Source organism: Rasamsonia emersonii (assembly GCF_000968595.1).
Source record: "Rasamsonia emersonii CBS 393.64 chromosome Unknown ctg1118621760067, whole genome shotgun sequence".
Classification (NCBI taxonomy): domain Eukaryota; kingdom Fungi; phylum Ascomycota; class Eurotiomycetes; order Eurotiales; family Trichocomaceae; genus Rasamsonia; species Rasamsonia emersonii.
In genome coordinates this window covers 20191-41895 of record NW_013563220.1, presented here as the reverse complement: position 1 = coordinate 41895, position 21705 = coordinate 20191, and the positions used below count along the sequence as shown (strand labels likewise).

The 21705-nt window shown below is 48.7% G+C and overlaps 5 protein-coding genes across 5 annotated transcripts; 2 read left to right on the top strand and 3 right to left on the bottom strand.

Annotated features, from left to right (window-relative positions):
* Window positions 1–917: 917 nt before the first annotated feature.
* Window positions 918–5921, bottom strand: T310_3432 (Phospholipid-translocating ATPase; the record flags this gene model as incomplete). The annotated part of the gene is made up of 1 exon (XM_013473707.1): window positions 918–5921. One exon carries the CDS (start codon window positions 5919–5921, stop codon window positions 918–920), a length of 5004 nt encoding a protein of 1667 aa, XP_013329161.1.
* Window positions 5922–7656: 1735 nt separating this feature from the next.
* On the bottom strand, window positions 7657–9477 carry T310_3431 (Transcription factor RfeF; the record flags this gene model as incomplete). Its single annotated transcript, XM_013473706.1, has 4 exons — window positions 7657–8001; window positions 8058–8125; window positions 8179–9025; window positions 9160–9477. The coding sequence occupies 4 exons, from the start codon at window positions 9475–9477 to the stop codon at window positions 7657–7659; spliced, it is 1578 nt and encodes a 525-aa protein (XP_013329160.1).
* Window positions 9478–10900: 1423 nt separating this feature from the next.
* Window positions 10901–13045, bottom strand: T310_3430 (Signal recognition particle protein; the record flags this gene model as incomplete). The annotated part of the gene is made up of 4 exons (XM_013473705.1): window positions 10901–12059; window positions 12172–12316; window positions 12371–12644; window positions 12716–13045. The coding sequence occupies 4 exons, from the start codon at window positions 13043–13045 to the stop codon at window positions 10901–10903; spliced, it is 1908 nt and encodes a 635-aa protein (XP_013329159.1).
* A 1077-nt stretch (window positions 13046–14122) lies between these two features.
* On the top strand, window positions 14123–17848 carry T310_3429 (Sex-determining protein fem-1; the record flags this gene model as incomplete). Its single annotated transcript, XM_013473704.1, has 2 exons — window positions 14123–14674; window positions 14738–17848. The coding sequence occupies 2 exons, from the start codon at window positions 14123–14125 to the stop codon at window positions 17846–17848; spliced, it is 3663 nt and encodes a 1220-aa protein (XP_013329158.1).
* Window positions 17849–18193: 345 nt separating this feature from the next.
* Window positions 18194–20745, top strand: T310_3428 (Amidase; the record flags this gene model as incomplete). The annotated part of the gene is made up of 12 exons (XM_013473703.1): window positions 18194–18286; window positions 18328–18453; window positions 18689–18897; window positions 19021–19364; window positions 19420–19519; window positions 19579–19675; window positions 19825–19923; window positions 19976–20091; window positions 20141–20305; window positions 20357–20445; window positions 20505–20585; window positions 20648–20745. 12 exons carry the CDS (start codon window positions 18194–18196, stop codon window positions 20743–20745), a joined length of 1617 nt encoding a protein of 538 aa, XP_013329157.1.
* Between the last annotated feature and the right edge of the window lie 960 nt (window positions 20746–21705).

The following is a 21705-nucleotide window of genomic DNA, read 5'->3' as shown; positions in this document are numbered from 1 at the left end:
CGTATGCATGTACGCACGGTTACTTGCAGGGTGATGATGGACGTATGAAATTCGTTTCGGGTGTTTGAAACAACTCTCCCACTATCTGCCTGTCTGTCTGTCCGTCCGTCAGTCTCTCTGTCGAACCTGTCCCTCCCATGTGCCATCCATTTTATCATCACATTGGATGGATGGATGGATGGATGGATAAGGAGATAAATGGAAAGCCAGCTGGTTGGTGGCACACACGCAGATTCCGAAACAGACTACACCGTTTGGAACCGTTGGAACCGCTCCCCCGTTCCCCGTTCCCCATTCAACGGCTGGTCCGGACGATCAGTGTGTAACTTATCCATAGGTACGAAGTAGGCATAATTTGGTCCTTCCGGGCATGGACGGAATAGACGCGTCTAGACCGTGGTTGCTCTGACAAGGTCGAATAATGTCTCTTCCCTTCTTCCCGCTCGACCCCCTCAGTACATATTTTTTTTTGAATTACTTGCTGTATCTGGATGTTTTAACGAGTGAGATAGACAGATGATTGATGAATATTATATTCACATTGAGTATCCAATATGCATTTACGTACATTCATATATGTATTGCTTCATAATTCATCACCCTCACTATGTCTATCACAGGGTGACAGCACTGTACTGGACGCGATCGATCAATCGATATAAGGGGTATGTATGCATATCAATATCAACATTAACATCAGGGGATATCATGGTCAGCCACAATTTCTGCAGATGGAAAAAGAATAAACAAGAAAAGGGAAGGGAAAAAAAAATATCCTGGCCCAGGCAATGCATGCATGAAACCCACACTAGCCCAATGCAAAACGATGAGAGAACCAATATACTTTTGACGCAGAAGGGAATAGAAAAGACACTGAAAACAAATCGAAACGGAATCGATCGCTTGTTGCAGCGCCTTCACCTCAACTCCTGCCCTCGCTTAATCGAGCCAAACCTCTTGCTGAACAGGTCATGGATATCGAGAGAGCGGCGTAGGTTGCCACCAGGGCTAGTAAGGCCGACCTCCTCGTCCACGCCATCGCTGCCACCAGCGTAGTTGTCCAGTTCAACCTCTTCCATCTCAGCCTCTCCAGAACTCGTCTTGCTCATCTCGCGCCGTCGATTGAGCAGCTCGCGCACTTCCTTCTCCCGGGCAGCCATCTCGGCCTCTTCCCTGGCAATTTCCAAGCTGGACTTCTTCTTTCCGTGGTCCCACCCTTGCTGCAGCTCCGACGCGGCCGCTTCTTCAAACCGCTTGCGGATCTCAAGGTCCTGCTCGAACTCCTGGAAGATGTCCACATCGGTAGGGAACAGTGTCGCACGAACCGTGCTCACCGTGATCTCGAACAGACACACGGAGGCAACGATGAGCAGGAGGACGACCCAGAATGACAAATCCTGCCCCAACCGGTTGAGGAAGTTGCCATGAACGTCATAAATGCTCTTGCCTTCTTTGCTATCATTGTATCGGCACGACAGAATGACGTTCCAGAGAAACCAGCCGCCAATGGACACAAACATGACCAGCGCTGCTAGAATCGACTTGTTGTGGATTTCCAGGCACTGGAGTTTGACATTGATGATAATTACGCATGCAGTAAACGTGAGAAGTCCTAATGGATAGACGGTGTTGTCCATACCGATGACGGCTTCCCCGAAGAGACCGAGCATGGTGAAGAAGACGATCATCGCCTCGCAGACAGCCATGAAGGCCCAGCCCAGGTATATCCTGATGTTGAAACCCTCATTGCGTTGGCCCTTCGTGTAGAGCTCCGGGACAGCAAGAAGAGTCGACGCAGAAAGATCCTTTTCAAATATCCCAAGGAAGATGACCGCTAGAGAGGTGAAAAGAGTATTGAACATGCTCAGGCTCCACGGTTCATACAAACTGGTGCCCGTGTAACCATTCCAGCGCTGATACAGAGCTTGCGTAAGATAGAAGAGCGTCTCCTTCCAGAAAGTCCCCAGCGTGTACTTGCAGACCCGGATATAGTTCCAGCGACCATGGACCAGGAGTAGCTTGAGAAGGAATCTAAATTGCGCAATCGAGTAGTCAGAGATCCTGGCCGCTTGCAACCCCTCCCTACCAGTAATGCCGATACCGACATGAGCTTCCTGGATCATGGCGATATCGTTTGCACCGTCGCCAATGGCCAGAGTAATAGCGTCACTGACTTGTTTCCGAACAGATCTCACTAGGAACGCCTTTTGTTTGGGACTCGCACGACAGCAGATCACGGAGTCGACAAGAATGGCCAGGTTGAAAAAGCGCGCCATCAAGACCTTGTCTGATTCAATGACGGACAAAGTCTGGCCATCCACCACGACAACAGAGTGGGCAACCTTGCCCTTTTGGATATTTGCAGTCAGGGAATTGATTGACTCCTCAACTTTTCCTGTCTCATGGTCAAGAACGACAACTTCAGAGTAGTCCTTGACCAGCCGGCAAGAGTGCCCAATATTGATGGCTGTCTCCCGTTTGTCACCAGTGAGCATCCAAAGCTTGATGTTAGCACGCCTCAGTTTATCGATTGCCTCAGGGACGCCCTTTTGAAGCTTGTCCTCGATAGCTGTGGCACCGGTGAGCTCCAGCCGGGTTTCAATTTGCTCACCAACTCTCTCGATCTTCTCCTGCCGGTCTACCAGACTGGTTGTGGCCTCTTGATATGCCCTCTTCCAATCTCTGTAGGTGGCCTCGTCGATGAAGCGATAAGCATACATAAGCGTGCGCAAGCCATCAGCTGCAAAGTCGTTCAGATGTTGGAAGCATCTCTCAAAGACGGCTTGTTCGTCTACCACCAGGGCCTCGTCGACCAAGTCACCCTCGTCCTCCTGGAATGAAGGTCTTCCATCTGAGAGAGTAGTGGAATGCCGGCTGAACTGAGCTGATGGCCGAGGGCTGTAGTGTTCACTTCCATTGTCCCTAGTCAAGATTCCACCGTCTGTTTCCCGATCTTTGAGCCACAAATCGATGCTACGCCTCAAAGACGCATGTTTCCCTGAGACGCTCGACCTTCTCCCTGAAAAACTGGGGCGACCGACGCTAGTTGGACTCTGAAGCTCACTGTTTCGTCTAATCACCTCGATTGCTTCTGCTGTCTTGCGTTTGCTGGCCCTTCTCTCAATTTCACTTGCCTTTTCATGAGCAAGTGAAGATTGCCTGAGAAGCTTCATGATGGTGGAATCGGCTCCTTTGCAGAAGAGGCAAATACGTTGGTCTGGCATGCGGACGATCACCGACATTCTCTTGCGTGAGCTGGTGAATTCAATCACATCTAGAATCTCATAGACTTCGTCAACGGGTTCATCGTCCGGCCCTGACGGGAAGGTTCGTATGGTCAGGGTGTTGGGCTGTCTGTCCACGACAAGATAACCCAGCTCTTTCGCGGCCTGAACCAAAGCCAGCTCATCAGGTGACGCAGCCTGGAATTTGATTCTCCCCGTCTCATCACGCTCCGGAAGACACGTGTGGCAAATGGCCATGGACAAAATGAAGAACTTAGCTTTACGAGCGAAAAGGGTGTAGGGCTTGCGCTGGATATACTCCAACATTTGTGTCGTATTGCCTCCATGGAACGGTCTCCCCAGGTTGGTTGGCTTAGTACTTGCCAACTGACCAGACGGATCCAGGTTCGCAGAGGCAGTGGACATCCGCACAAAAGCTCTGTGAGGATCGTCTGCATAAGATTTGCGACGCATTGCTTTTTTCCCCTTGCTGCGTTTCTTGTGGATCAACCGTTGCCGGTCGCCTTCTCGAGCCGCCTCTTCCCGCAGATCAGTGTCATGTAGCCATGCTGTCCCAGCAACACTCATCCTCCGGAAGCGCATACTGTTGTTCGTCAGTGTGCCTGTCTTGTCAGAGAATATGTAGCTGATTTGCCCAAGTTCTTCATTGATCGTAGACGTTCGGGCCTCGAGCGGGGTATCAGATTCTTCATCATACATGTCGATGTCGTTCAAGAGAAACATCTGGGCAACCTTGACGATTTCCAAGCTGACGTAGAGCGAGATCGGAATCAGTGTGTTGAACATGATCAAGAACGACGTGAAAACCTGGCCGATCGGGACACGAGCGTGACTCAGATACCACGCCTTTCGCTCCACATCCTTTGACCAGAACCTGTAGGCGATTGTACAGACGATTGCTAAAATAATGACAATTGCGACGATGATCATGACAACTAAGTTGACTTCGGACTGCAGTGCAGGACGTTTGATCCGAGGATTCTTATTCGCATTCATGCGTATCTTGCATTCCTCACCGGTGTAGATCACCATGGCATAGACACGTTCCGTGTTACGCAGAACGCTTCCCCGATAGACGATCTCATTGTTGGTCAGCGGAAGCTTGTCCTCGCCCACCGTGACGTTTCCTTCGAACTTGTAAAGATCGATATTCGGATCTTCGACCGTGAAATGAATGGAATCCTGTTGGCAGATATCTTCAACGGTCGAACAAACCTTGGCTACCGAGTGGCACGGCTGCTTGCTCTTGAGGTTGGTCTCACCATCGAGTGCCATTGTTTCAATATATGCAATGCCATTTGGGCCATCAGCGTGGAGTAGAACGATGTCTGCGGGCACAGGTTCATCGCGCTCGAGCTTGATAACATCGCCCACTTTGATATCCCGCCACTTGACAGCAACCCAATCACCATCATCGCTAGAATCCTCGTCATCCGCTACGGACCTTACGCGAGAACCTTGTCTACTCCCTGGTCGCAGAACGCGGGCATAACGGTTGTTTTCTTCTTTGTCCAAACGATGGCGACGCCAATCATCGAAACCTTCTTTGCCCATAGAAATGCCGACAAATATCATAAGGGGAACAATGGTCGTAAAAGTACCTGTCGTACTCAGTCCGGGAATCATCTGCAAGATCGACACGATGAGGAAATAGAAATTGGCAAGCTTCGAAAACTGAGCGACAAGCTGTCGAGGAATGAAACTCCAAACAGTATACCGGCTGGATCGAATAGAGTTATTGATATAGTGTTTACCGGTTCTCTCATCGATAAGTGCCTCCGTGCGGTAAACATCAAGATCAATATGACGGCCAGATTTGGTTGGAGGAATGTCCCGTATTCGAAAAACGACCTTCCGAACGGTTTCCAGAAAGGCTAACAGCCGTGCAAAGGCTGTTACAGAGGCAACACTTGCACGAAATCGACTTCCACGAGCTGTGAGCGAGGTAATATATTTGAGCGGCGTAGAATCCGAGTAGACCACTGACTCAACATCGTCCTGCAAGTCCGATTCCGGCGTTATTACGGGCTGGATGTTGTCTTGAACCTGCTCTTTAGATACAGTCCCTTTCTCCTCTATCCTATCCGAAGAATGTGCAGGCTGGCTCGGCCCCATCTCAATGACTTGATCTCCATTTTCTTCAGACTGTGGTGGCATATTCTTCGTGAACAGGGTTCGTCGTAGCGAGTAACCGCGGTTTCGAGATCGGGAACGAGCAGGGGCAGGGGTAGTACTCTGGGGTGACAGGGGAGAGAGTGCAGCAGTCGGCGGAACTATTGTCGGATCGTCATTTTGCCCAGGAGACCTGCTGAGCGGGCTTGAGGCGCGTTTCACTACCGGCACTGAAGTATCGATTGTCAGTCCTCGAGAGGCGGGTCGCCGGTCGCCGATGCTTTGCGACGTTCTGCCTGGACCTTCCTGACCCCGGTCAAGGTCAGCCGAAAAGCGGACCTTGGGGTGGGAAGTTCTGTTCAGAGATGAGTCGGGGATGCCATCAGACGAGGGGCTCGGCGGGGCTCCGTCACCGGATTGCCCCTGCTGTACACGTTCATCACCACCACTTCCTGATGTTCTCTCCGCTATCGAAGGCTCGTGCGCGTCGTTGTTGGGTCTTGAGATCTCCCCGTGCCGTGATTGACTCGTTCCTTTACTCGTCTGGTCATCTTCTCTTGTCATCTCGATCGCGTCGCCCCAAAAAGAGCCTCCTTAAATGAGCATTTATTTTCTCTTTCTTTCTTGCTGCCTCCAAATGTGCGATGGCGTTGAGATCAGCTTTTCGTCAAGTCACGCGCCTAGCTGTCGTCGAATCAAGATTCGCAAACCGAACCATCTGTCAGCCGAATGAGGGCAAACAGAACGCTTCAACATATACACTTTTTTTTTCTGGGGACCTATTTTAGCGAATCGATGCCGCAGAACGGAGCACGCTCATGTGTTGACGGTCTCGATGCTAATGCGTTCACTGGGACAGGTAGATCTTGTGATAGCCGGCAAACATACACGACTGAAAAATAGGACATTAGCGGCGTACAATCGTAATCGTCAAAGAATCCAAGTAGAATGCGTTTGAAAGCCCCGTGGTCATGTAGTTGGAGTCGGGGAAACGATGGACAAAGAAAAAAAAGCTGCAGCGTCGTCACGGCAAGGCGGTGGCCACAGGCCAAAACTAGGCCTGAACTGCAGCAGGCATTAAGCTATTTTTGTCGAGACAGCCAGACGAATTGGACGAGGCCACCAAAGGACTTTGGGAGCAGCGTCTGGGGGCTGCGACGGGGAGGTGTGGGTTGGATGAGACAAGTTGCGGGCAAGAGAACGCTGCAGCCTTGCAGGGCCGCCAAGATATTAACCACTGCTGTCTTAGTTCTCTCTGGGGCGACGCTTGCGGCAACAAGGCCGAGCCCGGTCGGGCCACAGCCGGGTGCGGAGGAGTCGTCGTCGCCTTACCGCCTGCCCCAGCAGGTAGTTAGCTGCGGCGGCGATCGGTAAAAAAAATCTTGGTAGAGGCGGGCTCGATGTCACCGTCCGCTAATTACACGTTTCCTCTCCGACTTAAAACCCACTGTCATCCACGGGTGAGTCCTGGAATACCGGAGAGGAACCAGCTCCCCCGCGGAGTTAATTGGCAGAAATTTTCAACAGTGGCCATCTCCCCCCAGGACAGTGGCATTGCTGACAAGTGCCAAGTTGCCACGGGCCATCCTGCGTGGAGCACAGCCTCCTGCGGGCAATCTCGTGTTTGGACTTTGTGTCAAGTCGACTGACTGCTCATGATCGTCGGCAACCGGGGCGTGTCACCGCGTGTGTGACAGACACCGCCTTTTTGCGGCTGATGGTCAAGAATGATCGTCTCCGACCCTGCAGGGAACGTGGTAAAAAAGAACAGATTGGACGATTCCTTATGCCATCTACGACAGCACCGATGGGGCTGGTGGCCGCTTATCGTGGCGATCACCCACGCCCCACCATCTTAGCGTTTAGCGTGGCCCCCAGCTGCCATTTCTGCCTTGTTTAGCTGGAGGCAGTGCTCAAGGAGTTCAATGAAAATTATTATTTGTCAGGTACATTTCAACTGGCTGAGTACTTTATGTTGGAGGATCATTCGAAGAAGGATATGGAGTATAAAGAAAGCTAATTTGGGCTCACAATCTGATTGCGATTATGCAACAACATAGCATATTGGCACTGTCTCTTTCCCATAGCATTTAATTTAAGGACCAGGTAACTGCGAATCATAATCAACATATAACAATCGGCATAACGATACGTTTGCTGCTCAGGAAGGCCACCACTGGTCTTCCCGTGTACATTCTTGTTCCGGCTCTTGAAACTGCAATTTACACAAGACGCAAAGAAAATCATGACAAGTACAAAAGCCCGTTAGCACGCTAAGACGCGCTGTTTATTGTCCCGTTCAATATCTGGGCGGGGGAGGAGGCGCCTGTCCATATCCAGGTTGCTGTGGCGGATATCCGCCCGGTTGAGGTTGTCCATACGGAGCGTACCCTGAGGGCGGTTGACTGTAACCTCCATACGGTTGTCCATAACCTTGCTGGCCGTAATTAGGTTGTCCGTAGCTCTGCTGTGGAGGGTACCCGCCCTGGTTGTATCCATATGCCGCCTGGTTTTGAGCATATGCCCCTTGGTTGTAACCGCCATACTGGCCGGGAGGAGGAGGCGCACCGCCCGCACGTCCAGAGGACTTTTCGTCCTTGGTGTCATACGACGAGTCAATCGCACCAAGCATGACCTTGGCCACCTGTACGATGCATTAGCAGAGACCTCTATGGTTTAGAACGAATTATATGTGCTTACCCAGAGCTCTCTAGTGAGATGTACCGGAGGGTTTGCTCGGGACATCTCGTCCTGTTCAACCTCGAAATCTAGTCAAAAAGTTAGAAATATGGGTCTTTCGTCCTTATCCAGTCAGACCTACTTGAAGTGCAATCAATGAAATTTCCAATGCTGGGATCTTCATCGAGCTTGCTGAGGAATTCTCGCGCACGCAAGTCCGTACCGACCTGCGTAAATTGGAACGAGATGGCTCCACGACCATATCGTGTGCGAGACAGTTCGTCGACGGCGGAACGAACTGCGTCAGCAACAGCGCTGTGAGGTTCACCAGCAGGCTGTCCATCAGTGATAGTGATAACAAGGACCGGCTTCTCCAGTCGACCAGCCCTGGCGGGACCAATAACCATGGGCTCCAAAACCTTATTCCTTAGACTTGTTCCCATGGGTGTAAGGCCTTGGAATCGAACCCGGGCCACGAGCGCCTCGGCATCTTCTTTGCTCCGAATATTGTCTCCTCGCTCATCGGAGTTCATGAAACGGATGGAGACACCATCCTGGTCAAACTTAGACGCGGCAGTGGCAATGAGAGCCAAGATCTGTCTCAACTGAGTCAATCTGCTTCCGTCTTCTTCAAATTGGATAGAGCCACTGTCGTCCACGTATATAACGATATCAAACAAAGACAGTTTGATGACGTCCATAGCAATCTCCTGGGGAACATTCCACTCTTTCATAAGTTTCTGGATCTTATCAGGGGCATCCTCCAGATTTCTGACCACGCGCTCCAGCTTATCAGGAGGATACATGTTCTGGAGCTGCTTCTCTTGGATGGTTCCTATTAACAGTTGCCTGTACGATGCGAGTTCTTGTGCATTCGCCTGACGAGCTGGAGGGCCACCACCATGAGGGGCACTTGGCTGCGGTGGTCCATAGCTCCCAGCGCTGGAACTCGGGGGTCCTTGGGTTGGATAGGGATTGTATGGCTGTCCCTATAAATGCGGGGTACAGTCAGCTATTTGAATCTACACAAATGAACGAAGTTAAAAGAGAAGGGGTGAATGAACGGACGGGAGCATTGGGGTAATTGGGTGCATAAGAAGGCTGCTGTTGTTGCGGAGGGTACTGTGGCGGATAGGGCTGTCCATATGGCGGATTCGGGGGGGGCTCCGTATTGCTGTGGCGGCGGGGGCGGCGGAGGTCTTTCATAGTTCTGTTGAGACTGATTGTACGTCAATTGCTGATAACCCTGAGAATTTGGAGGCTGAGGAGAGCCGGGATATTGAGAACCAGAAGTGGGAGAAGGGGATGCACCCGGGCGAGGGGGTGGTGCTGGGCTGTACGGTTGATACGGTGGTTGCGGTGATGACGTCGGATATGGAGGCTGAGAAGCACCAGGTTGCAGCTGGCCTGGATACGGTTGATGGCCATATGGTCGACTCATGATTGTAACAAGGGGCAGAATGACAGTCAAAGGAAAGAAAAGGGAAAAGAATGGGCTTGTTGAAGTTCGGATGAATATAAGGTGAGGCTTGCAAGGTGAAGAAAATCAATGCTCGTTGCGATGTTTTTGGGGCTTAGGTGATGTGTAATGACTGCCTGATCTACCTAGGTCGAGAAAACGAAAACCTACCGGGCCGCTAGGCTGACTGGAGGGGCTCTGATGCTGGCCCTGTGGCTGAGGTCCTGGATATGCCTGGTACTGCTGCTGTCCCGGCTGCGACACAGATATCCTTAGTTCTGAGTCCCATTGAACAAGGCTCTCATGGCTGATAGTCATTTGAACTGTCAGTTGCACTCACATATTGTCCTGGTTGTGGACCTGGTTGCAACGACGCTGGGGGCGCAGGGGGGCCACCAGTATAACCCGATGGAGGAGCTCCTCCATAGACACCAGGTGCGGTGCCGGCTTGACTGCCTGCGATCTTTGATGCAAACTGGTACGCAGTTCGAGAACGAGTCAGTCATAGGTTCATTGAGATTATGCACTATAGGCAAGCATATGGATCTTATGCCAATGCTAAAAAATTGGCTTTCTCTGAGGGGGGACTGCGGGACATCGGGGATTGCGAATAGATGGATCAGACTTACACCCATCGTCCGCACGAGTTTCTGCAACGAAGAACAATGGAATGACGTTATGTGGAAAATTCGTCAAAGGGAAACAATAAAAAATGAAGAGATGGTCAGCTATGAGTACAATCGTCCGAGGGCTCTAAAATAAATTGAATCGTGGCTTGGGAGGAGGGGAATGATCCACCGGGAAGCTCGTACTCAGCCACAAACTCTTCCGTAAGGCTCAGCTGAAATTCAGCGATAGGAAACTAAGGCTATGACGCAATGCAATGAAGTTAGAAGCTGTGTCGCCCTAAGAATGCAATAGCCTGGGTACTAGGAAGCTTTGAAAGAATGCAATAAGCAGCACAAACACTCTTGCTTCTCTACAGTATTAACAGCAATTCCCCTTTCATCCGATAACTATACTGCGGGGAAAAGTCTGTTATAAGTTTATTATTGTACTACCTAATTCGACATCGGGAGTGTTCCAAGGTTCGCGATTCCTAAAAAAAAATTCGTCCTCGATCAAATTCTATGGAACCCTCGGTTCGACAGAGCGGGAACTGGAATGCTAACCTCCCAATACCGCCAGCTTTCATGATTAGGAGCTGTGTTAGAAGCAGATAATGATTCCTAAAGATCCACGTCATAAGCTTGTAGAATCAGGTTTATCGAGACTGAAGCTGCACAAGTCAAGGCCTCGCACTAATTTAATTAATACGAACAGACAAACGTTTTTGTAGACCCTCTATTGCAACAGAGCCTCTATTCCCAAGTCCAAATTTAAGTGACGGGAGTGGGGAGAATGACTACCGCTTTCCTTTCTTCTTCTTCTTGGAGCTCCCTCCACCCCCACTACTACCCTTCTGCTGCTGTCCAGTAGACGCCGCAAGAGCTTCTTCGGTTTTCTCATTAACAATACCGCCTTGGGTTCTCTCAGCTGCCCTCTGCTTGCCTTTCTTCCCTTTTGGCCTATACGTGGAGCGTTCTCGAAGAGGCAACCATCGCTCTGGGTCGGGAGCCTTGTTGGGATCATATTCCTTCGGAAGACGTGACTTCCGAACACGCTTCTTAGATTGGACATTTTGGTCGTTTGCAGCCCTCTTCCTGGCGCCAGCCAATACAGCCGCAGTTGCAGCAATGCTGCTGGATGACTGCGGAACGCCAGCCTCCTCCAGAGCCGCAACGTCAACATCTGAGACAAGCTCTTGGACTGGTGGTAAATTCTCAAGATCTGCCTCAATCTTTCTGGCGTCTGTCGTTGCGTATGCGGCCACATAGCCAGCTGTAGCGAACCTGTCCGCCGGGTTCTCGTTGTGAATTTTGTTGAACAGTTCTTGAGAGATCGCTAGATCGGATGGGTCGGTGGAATGCAAAAGCGACGCCGCAGCTGTGCGGAGAAGGGCTGTTGGTTGCTGAGGCCGCTGACGCCAGTAAGAGGCAGCTTTGCCGAGTTCAGCTCTGATGTGGTTTTTCCGACCTTCGAGTTGGTAGAGCGAAACGAGAACACTGACAAGCCCTGGACTAAAACGCACATCCTGGTCGGCCTCCGCAATTGATTCTTCAAGGATGCGCATGAAATTCTCCATGGCAGAGATGGCGGACGTGATGTTCCCAATGGCGACATAGAGTTGGACCACTGTGAGCACTAAACCCACATCTTTAGGCCGTCTCTCTAGCAACGGGCGAATTTCTTGAATCGCTTTTTGCCCTGTCTTGTCCTGAACTCGTGCTGCGGCGTTGTACACGGAGAGAATGTTATCGCTCGAGGATGTCGATGGATAAGGACGCTGAGCCAGTGCCTTTGAAGTAGATCGAATTACTCCATCGAATTTCTGGACGAGGAGGTCCAGAGAATGCGAATTCCCCACAATGGCATTTTTTTGAAATTCAAAGAGCTTGTCGTTATCTGTAGGTGTTTGTGTGCTGTGGAAAAGTTTGTGGAGAACATATGGGTTTTCATGTTGCCTTGTCAATAATATATTGTTCTGAGCGATTTTTCTCGTGGAAAGTTCCGTGGCTCTGAATGCGCATGAGCGATCCACAAATTCATCTATGAAGGCATTCATGCTATACTTACTGATTGAAAGAAATTTCCTTCACAAGTACTTCTGCGCTCTCAAATTTCCCCTGTCTTATAAGGACATATAGCTCCTGGATCGCAATAGGAAATAACTCAACTTCCTTCTCTTCCGGCGAGAGATACTCTGAAGTCTTGCATAATTCTGCGTGCCATTCGTTACCAATGTTGTTCGCTTGAAACGTCCACCGACACATACCTTTGGCTCGTTTGAGTAAAAGCTCACTTTGGCGGAGATCTCCTCGCGCAAGACTTGAGCAAGCCGCATTGTATGTAGTTTCGAAGGCCTCGAGATCTTCTCTTGTAGGTCGTATAGCTTCAGCTAGACCGGCCTCTCTTTTCCATAACAGTTGTGCGTTTGTGGCCAAGGTATTAATGCGTATATCGTTCTGCTCGTTGCCTAGTGACGTGTCTTCATTGGAAAGATTCTTGTAGATTTCTGCAGCATTGGCAAATTTCTCAGCGCGGTAGCTCTGTGCATTAAACGAAATTCTGTTGGAAATAAACCGGCTGAAGTGCAGTAGGAGGTGTGAAGCAATCCTACCGCTTGTGCCTCAACATGCTTTGCGCCCCTCCCAGAACCTAATCTGGCGGCCACATCTGCTGCCTCGCTCCATTTTCCACACTTATAAAGAGCGTATGCGTATTCCAAAGATGCTCTTTTCTTCAGTGCATCTCCACCCTCCTCCAGCACCCGCAACGCGTCATCGTACCGGTCGAGCTTCAGCAGAGCGACAGCCTTGGCGTGCTGGGCGTGGACGTCATTTTTGGACTTCTTTAAAGCTGCATTGCATGCCTTAAGAACCTCCTCATGATCTTCAATCGATGCGCGCTGCAAGAGAGTGCTTAACGACTGCACCGAAGCTGCTGCCATCCTGTTACTTAAGAGTCGCTAAGCAGAACGATTTGGGAAGCTGCGGACAAGATTTTGCGGGGTAGAGTCGAGTCCGATCGAGCAGTAACAGAAATCAAGTCATGGCGAGAACCTGCGAAATCAAGTGAAAGGTACTCCTATGAAATTCTGTTAATAGAAGCCCAGGAGATTCCCAATGGGTGGTGGCCAAGGTATGCTCCAGGCGAATGATCACGGATCTTGTGCTTGTGCGGGATCGATATCTCCACATTGGGGACTTTCGGCACTAGTGGCGCACTTTGTCGCCTGTACAGATGCCCGCCTGCCTGCCGTTAGTATTGCCCCAAACTGATTTGCAGTTAACAAACAGAACTGTTCTCGATGATTTTTTTATGGACATTCTGTCAAGACAAGATCCTTTTATTACGTCCATCTTGCTAATATGGTAGTTGTCATTGTGATTGATATGTCTGCTAATACATGCTCAGGTTCCTACTTTCAAACTGACTCTCATCCGAGGTTTTATGCCTTCTAATAGGTTTGAATATGGCAGCAATACAACATCTAGGCGATAATGCAGGATTTGAGACCTCAGGTTGTCTCTCGAAGCAAGTGGAACACCAATTGCAGATGTGTTCGGTGTCTCGCTTTCAGAATCGATGGTATGCAATGAAGACCATCAACTGTGACGCTTCAATGCAGGAAAAATCATGGCAACTGCTGTGAAATTGCTGTTACTTCGATACGCTGCATTTCCACGAACAGTAGTAGTGAGCAAGCCTACTGGTCCTCTTTTGTCCTTTTTGCCCACTCAGGCTTTCCGGCGGCTATACCGGGGTCACTATTGGCCAGCTGTGTAAGCGGTTCAGGTAGCTACGTCTGTGCTAACAAGAACGTCAACAAGGCTGTCTAGCAATCTACCTAATACGTGGCTCTGTCATGTTTCAGGAAGCCTGCAGCAATGGGGCAGGCACAGCCTCAAGGGAGGATGCAAGATGCCACCGATATCTTTTCGACTTGCTTTATTGCTTTATGCCTCCTCCCTACTCGCTATGCTATCGCAATTAATGATATTCTTTCCCTTAACACGGATCCGATATGCCACTTTTTGGAAAATCGAGAGCAAGGCTGAAAAGCGTGCTGAAGCTGAGCAGAGCGCGCAATGGAGACCCAGTCTTGTCGCAGCGTGCCGAAAACAACCCTACCTCTCGTCTTTTGTCAAATAATTCTTCGGCCGAACTTGCCAAACCTCCAAGTTATGAAAACGGTTCCCACTCTGTCCCCATTTCAGTACAAAGTCCCGGGGAAGATCTCTGGACGGAGGCGTACAGGAGATTGCGGCAAAGAGACAAGCAACTCGTCGAAGATTTTGAGCACATTCTACAACTCGAAAGCGGCACGTCTCATACAACGGACATTGCTCCCAAACCCATTCCAACGTTGATGCAAGAGACTGTTTCTCGAAGAGTAGATCTGTGGAATGAGCGACGCTGGCGGTTTAGACTCGGAAATAAGCAGATTCACCTGAGGAAGAAGGTCGACGAGGTAATCAAGAATGTCTTGAAAACCAAAGACATTCTCCTGGCTGTGGGCCAAGTAGATCCTGTTCACATTGGGTTACCATTAGCAGGAGTATGCTTGTTGCTTTCTGTGAGTGACCAGAAAGGCAGATCAGCGTTTCCTCCTTTTCCAGCAGGCTGAACGACAGGGTAGTTAGCCAGCAGCGAAGTCGAACAACGCACCGCTCTTCTCGATGGGCTAACATATATCTCATCTTTGATTCGCTACTACACTGTAGTTGACAGAGTCTACCTCTGCAAAATGGGCCGCGACGCCAAAGACACTGATGTCAAGTGTGCGATGATAGATTTATTTGCCTTGATGCTCAAATTCCAAATGAGTGCATTGAGATATTTCCATCAAAAAACACTTTCCCGTCTGCAGAGAAATATTCTCCAAACTGACGATTGGGCGGGTATGCTCGAAGCAGTCAAAGAGGCTGACAAGACTTGTCGCAGCTATTTAAACCTCACAGATTCGGAGAGCATCAACAATATCGGTACAAAAGTTAACGATATCGAGGCAAAGATTGAGGAGCAATTCAAAGAGCTGAATGAGAAGATGCAGGAATTGAAGGACTTGCCTCAAAACAGTCTGCTGAGGGAGTGTTTCCGCTGCTTCAGTGTTGTGGATTATCAAAACATCAAAGATGAGGTTCCCCCGCGTGTGCCTGGCACTTGTGAATGGATCCTGAACCACCCAAAGTATCTGATGTGGCTCAACGCACAAGAAACTAAATTGCTTTGGATTACTGCGGATCCCGGTTGTGGTAAAACAGTATTGGCAAAGTCTTTAATTGACGAACACCTCCTGAGTCTTGATGCGAGTCCAGCTGATAATATTTGCTATTTTTTCTTCAGGGATGAGGACCAAAAGACAAAGAACCCAGCAGCTGCCATTTCCACATTTTTGCATCAGTTTTTCACACAGGACCCTTCGCTCCTGGAACGCGCGATTCCATTCTTTCAACGACATGGTGATAAGCTTTGTGAAAGATTGAGCGAACTGTGGAAATTGTTTCTGGAAGTTACCACCTGTCCCGAAGCTGGCAGGACAATCTGTGTCATCGATGCGCTGGACGAATGCTCCGAAGATATGCAAGACTCGATGATTCGACTACTTCGCGGCGTGTGTTCTCAACCCGAAGACTATCCTAAATTAAAATTCCTCGTTACCAGTCAACCCCGAATTTCTATGACGGAGAGTCTGTTTGGAATCAAACTAGGTACAGAAATACGATTGATGGGCGAAAACGCAGAAGAGAAGGAACACATTTACCTTGAAATCAAAACTTTCATTCAAGCAAAAATTGATTCCTTCCGGCAGCTTAGAAAGCAACTGGGAATTGATGACAATGCCCATGAAAGCATTCGTCATAAATTGAATGAAGTCGAAAACCGGACTTACCTCTGGGTGTCACTCACTTTTTCTGAACTAGAAAAGAACCCGGGAATTGCAGCAGAGAGGTTGCAGCGGAAACTCGATGAGCTGCCACCAACTGTGGAGGCTGCCTATGAGAGGATTCTGGCAAGAAGTAAAGATGGCGACAAGACCAGAAAAATCCTTCAGATAATCGTGATGGCTGCTCGACCGCTCACAATCACAGAGATCAACGTGGCTCTGGCGGTGAGCGAGATGACTGGCTCACAAGGTCTTGTTCTCGAACCAGAAACAACATTTCCGGCTACTCTGCAAGCAAGCTGTGGATCCTTCCTGGATATCAAAAACTCTCGGGTGCACCTCATCCATCAATCAGCGAAAAAATTCCTGTTGAATTGCGGGATTGGAACTATGAGTTTGAAGGGTTGGAAGCATTCGTTAAACGAGGATGATTCGAATTACGTCCTTGCCGATATTTGCACATCATACCTTTTGTTACCCGAGTTTGAAAAAGACATTGTCGTGGATCTCGAAAGATTCGTGCTGCCAGATGCTACGAAGCATTCTTTCCTCGCGTATGCCGCCGCATACTGGCCCAGCCATCTTGCGAAATCGGGTGCAAAAGCAACTAGAAGCCTGCTTCAAAAGGCCATTAGGCTAATCAAAGCTGGTTCCAACGAATGTGTGAACTGGCTAGTGTTATATTTACGTGAGCATATGGTGGATCTTACTTTGCGGGATTTTAGGTTCGACTTGGAAGTGGCCGCTCTCACTGGTTGTGAAGTTCTTCTCGAACAGATGTTTAACGAAACGATCAACTCGTTGCGCATACTTGAGGCGGTTCGGCCAGCTGAGTACACTCGTAACTACAGCGTCCTCGAATTGCTGCTGAGAAAGGGCGCAGATCCTCATTGCAAAACTTCTAGAGGGGACAGTTACTTGGGTTGTGCCATCTTCTATGGAGATGTGTCTTTGGTCAAAATACTCTTGGACAAGGGAGCTGATCCCAATGAGAACATTTTTGGACAACCTGCTCTCGCACACGCTGCTGCCTGTGGCTATCCTGAGATTGTTGAAATGCTTTTGGACAATGGAGCTTGTCTAGAAGGACGGGATAAACATGATTGTCGAACAGCTTTATCCTTTGCTGCTGCTGCCTCACCCGCTAGGTTGCATGAATATCCATACGCATCAAGGCGTGACTACTTACGGGTTGTCGAGATTCTACTCCATAAAGGAGCAGACCCCCTGTCTGTAGATAATTCTGATCGCACCCCACTATATTATGCAATAAGAAGCGGGAAGAGCGACTTGATAAGATTGATGCTGGACAGCGGTGTTCACCCAGATTCTATGATTAGCCGCGATGGCGGTTGTCTCCACGTTGCGGCGATGTCAGCGACAGCAGAAGTTATTGACTTGCTTCTCTCTCGAGGCGCATCTCTTGATTCAAAGAACTATTTCCAGAGAACCCCGCTTTTATGCGCAGCAGCTCACGAAAATTACCCAGCGGTGAAGAGACTACTAGAGCATGGAGCATTTCCAGACTCGGTAGACAGTTTTGGCTCAACACCTCTTGCGCATGCAGCGAAGAATGGACAGATCGAGATTCTCAAAGAACTTCTGGCGGCCAAAGCAAATCCAGATACGGCTAATTATAGCGGGATGACCCCTCTTTTCACGGCTGTATTCTTTGGAAAAACCCGCGCAGTGGAGATACTGCTTGAGAAAGTGACTAACCTTTGTCCTGTTGACTCGTTTGGTGATACACCGCTTTCCTGGGCGCAGCGATCTGGAAAGACGGAAATTGTCGAGATGCTATCAGCTGCCTACAATAAATCTTTGGCTACAAACAAGACCGAAGCAGAATTGGTCGCTAATTGACCGAATCCGAGTACGCACAGTCATCTACACAGCTGGGACCGCCACAGATGAAAAATATATAATATCGTATATATGGGCAATGTCAATCTACATGGAGATTTATCCTATATTTACTAGTGGAGTGGTCACGATCCTAACAGGGTCTATCAACACCGAACATGTTGAAATTTGATCCGTGAATTCTTTTTAATCTGCAATTATGACTCCCATATATAAATTTAGTGACTCATCTTCTAGGACAGCTCCTGTAAACTATACAACTATCTATCTTACAGACGCCACAAATCTTACCCCGACACCGCCAGGGCTCGCGACTTCCTCATCATCTTACTTCTTGTGCCGAGCATGTGGCCCTTGATTTGCCGGCTCTTCGGACGGGCAGTTCCTGCTGGCCGCCCAGTGGCTCCAGAGGGTCCAAAGTACACTACTGTTCGTCTGGTGTGATCTTGAAACGGTAATTTGAGCTAAAACATCTCTAGCAATCGGCCGCCTTCGGAACAGATGACCATCGCTTGAATATTCTTTCTTTACCCCCTGAAGTGCACATCCTAATCGAAGAGGACGCGCTCCCTCTTGACCCGCTTCAACCGAGAAACGAGCATCATGTAAGATACCACCCTCACGACTACATTTATCAATGCTGAGACCAAAGCTTAGCGCAAAAGAGTTGGGTCAACTGATCCGAGTTTCTCTCCTGCGTCAGTAATTATTTGCGAAACCTCCGAGATTAGCAGATGTCTGTTGCAATCCAAAATATCGTCGTTTATGGCTGACGACGAGTTTTTGGCATTTTTCTGGGGTTGAATTATATTTGCCTTCCATGATGCTAGACATCGACAGCAGCTTCAAATCAGTGACGATGCACAACAGATTTTGAGAGAGCTGGAATGTACGGATGTATTCAGCATATCATCGCAAGATCTGGGTGAGATCTTGCCCGAGGGACCTTACTTCGTGAAAGGCACCAGTCTTCATCGTACATGGAGACTATTTCCTGACATCTATGAAGCGTTCCAGCTTCCTACCATTCATGCATTTCGGTCAAGCAGGTGAGAAGTATGATTCCTTATCTGATTCAATATTGGCTCAATGGTCCTAGATTTATTGGTGTCACCTGCATGCACAGAGGGAAGTTGATGGTTCCTGTCCCATCTCGACTACATTTCCCCAAGTCGGCCGGAAAACCGCTTAATGGAATGCGATTCAGTAAAGGACATCATTGATCTGGAGGGAGTCAAAACAACTGGTCAGTGTCGCGCTTATGAGAGCTTATACGAATGTTCAGATGCTACAGCGCCTGCTGTTGTCCGCCTCCTTGAGCTAGGTGCTGTCATTGTCGGAAAGACAAAATGCACACAGTTTGCGTCAAGTGACCAGCCTACTGCAGATTGGGTCGATTACCACTGTCCCTGGAATCCTCGAGGTGATGGATACCTCTCTCCGAGAGGCAGCAGTACTGGCACCGGCGTTGCTCTTGCAGGCTATGACTGGGTGCACTTCGGAATAGGCACAGACAGTAGGTCAGCTCTGAGCATTTTGCATTCACAGGCCTCTAATCGGTGCAATTCCAGCTGGTGGCAGTATACGTGGTCGGGCTGCGGTTATGGGGTTGTTTGCCATGCGTCCAAGTATCGATTCTACAGATATGTCCCGCATCATCCCAATTACACGGTATTTACCCCACTGCGTTGACATCCACCCAATTTGCGTAGCTGCTTATGTTCGTTTAGATCAATGGACACTATAGGACTCATGTGCAGAGATGTGGACGTATTTCAAACGATATGCACATGTCTATACGGTGAAACAAGTCGTTCTGCGATTTCAGTATGTGATATTTCGAATCAACTGCTTTTCTCATTCTAATTCCTGATTAGAGGCCAGTCAAACTCCTTTATCCCCTTGATTACTGGAAACAATGACCGGAAAACACGGGAAAACAAAAGATGGAAGATTTTGTAACAAAATTGGAACAGTTTCTTGGTATCCAGAGATCTATTGTGTCTCTCGAGGATATGTGGGCAAAGAAGAACCCAGCCGACAGCCGCGAAACGCTAGAGGACTACCTTCAGAATGTCAGACTCCGACTAAAAAAAAAGTCCATTTTGTGTGCTAATGCTTTTTCAGACGTTTATGACTATCCTCTGGAAGGGATACTACGAGAGTTTGACACCGTTCCGCAAGGACTACGAGAAAAAGTTCGGATATTCTCCCTATGTCCATCCAACTGTTCGTTACTGCTGGTACGTTCGCTCTACCGGCTGGTTGATTTTTATCTAACGGTATATATAGCAAGCGCGGCTCGCAGATTTCAAATGAAGAACTTGCCGTTGCATCGGAGCGAAAGCGCATTTATAGTTCGTGGCTTCGCGGCACTATTCTTGGGGAGAGTTTTAATACCATCATGGTTTACCCCGTAGGAGACCCAAAGCCATTCTACCGGGACGAGTATCGAAAGTAAGGCACAAGTTAAGCCATGAAGGTCACCTTACCTGATATTTTTTTCAGATCTCCCGAGCATTCGTCAGGCTACCGTTGGAATGAACGGGAAGACCACCAAGCAAGTCTTGCGGGTGTCCCGGCCGTTGTTGTTCCAGGTACTTATTATAATCCAAAACACCTTGTCGAGACCTTTTATTCTAATCTTCTTATCTAGTTGGCCAAGCACCTTTTCCTTCGAAGATCACCGGTGAGTCCCAGCTGCTCCCTGTCCATGTGTCTCTTATGAGCGGTCCAAGTACGTTTACTGTTCTGATCGATTTTTTTTATTTTCGTCGGCTGCTAATCCTTGCCCTGAAGACACTGACCACGCTCTTGTCACCCTTCTACGAGATTTCTTGCATGCTTCATACCTGCCGGCCAAGGTTTGTACAGGAAAACTGGCATTTCATGAGTGAAATCTGCAACGTTGGGCCACATAGAGCAGGCTCATCTAGGCGGGTTTCCAATAACAGAACCAAAATTCTCAACGTACCGTAAAACAAAAGAGAGAGAGATTTGATATTCCAAGTCCTGGTTAAACTCATGAGAAGTGAGTTTCTCCATCTTATATGCGGTCGGCTATGGATACGTTCGGTGAATTTTCTGGGAAGACTGAGGAGGTAACGAATGTGTGTCTATGCCCTCACACCAGTGCTCTATATTATTTATTCTTCCATAACTCGCAAGCTCCATACTGCAAAAGTTTGTGGTGATAACAACTATCAGTTTACTGTTTAGACTGATAAGTCATACGTGTGACTTTTTTTTTCTTCATTAAACCTATCCTTCATTCTCTATTGTTGGTGGTGTATGGAAGCCCAATGTGACAGTGTGGTTGTTGTGCCAGAGGACAGCTTAGCCTTCTACTGATTCCTCCTATGGATAATTCTGCAGTGCCTCTGCATGTTTCAGATTGCTTCATGGCTGTTTGGTGCAGTGTCCTAGACAATGGACAACTCGATGTTATTAGGCAACTGCACCCTCTAGCAACCTGTTCATGTAGGAACTCACAATATGCTCTTTCCAAAGTCATTAATCTTCACTCGTTCCTTCTCTTTCCAGGACAGTGAACCGGGTCAATGTCAATAATCCTTCCCGCATGTTTACTCTTCTCTTCTTCTTCCTTTTTTTATCTGGGTGTTAAATTACAGTTTGAAACACAATTTTTTTTAAAAAAAAATGACGATCGAATTCACAGGTAGTAAATTTGGTGGTATGGTGATTTCCGACCTTTCCCGAAGCCAATTAGAAGCTGGTGTAATTAGTAATTCTGGTGGTGTAAAATATCAAACCCCGAATCGGCGGACCGGTCTCTGCAAGATAATAGCCGGCCGGCCCACCGAGGAGAAGATGAGGGGTACTATTATTGTACAGTA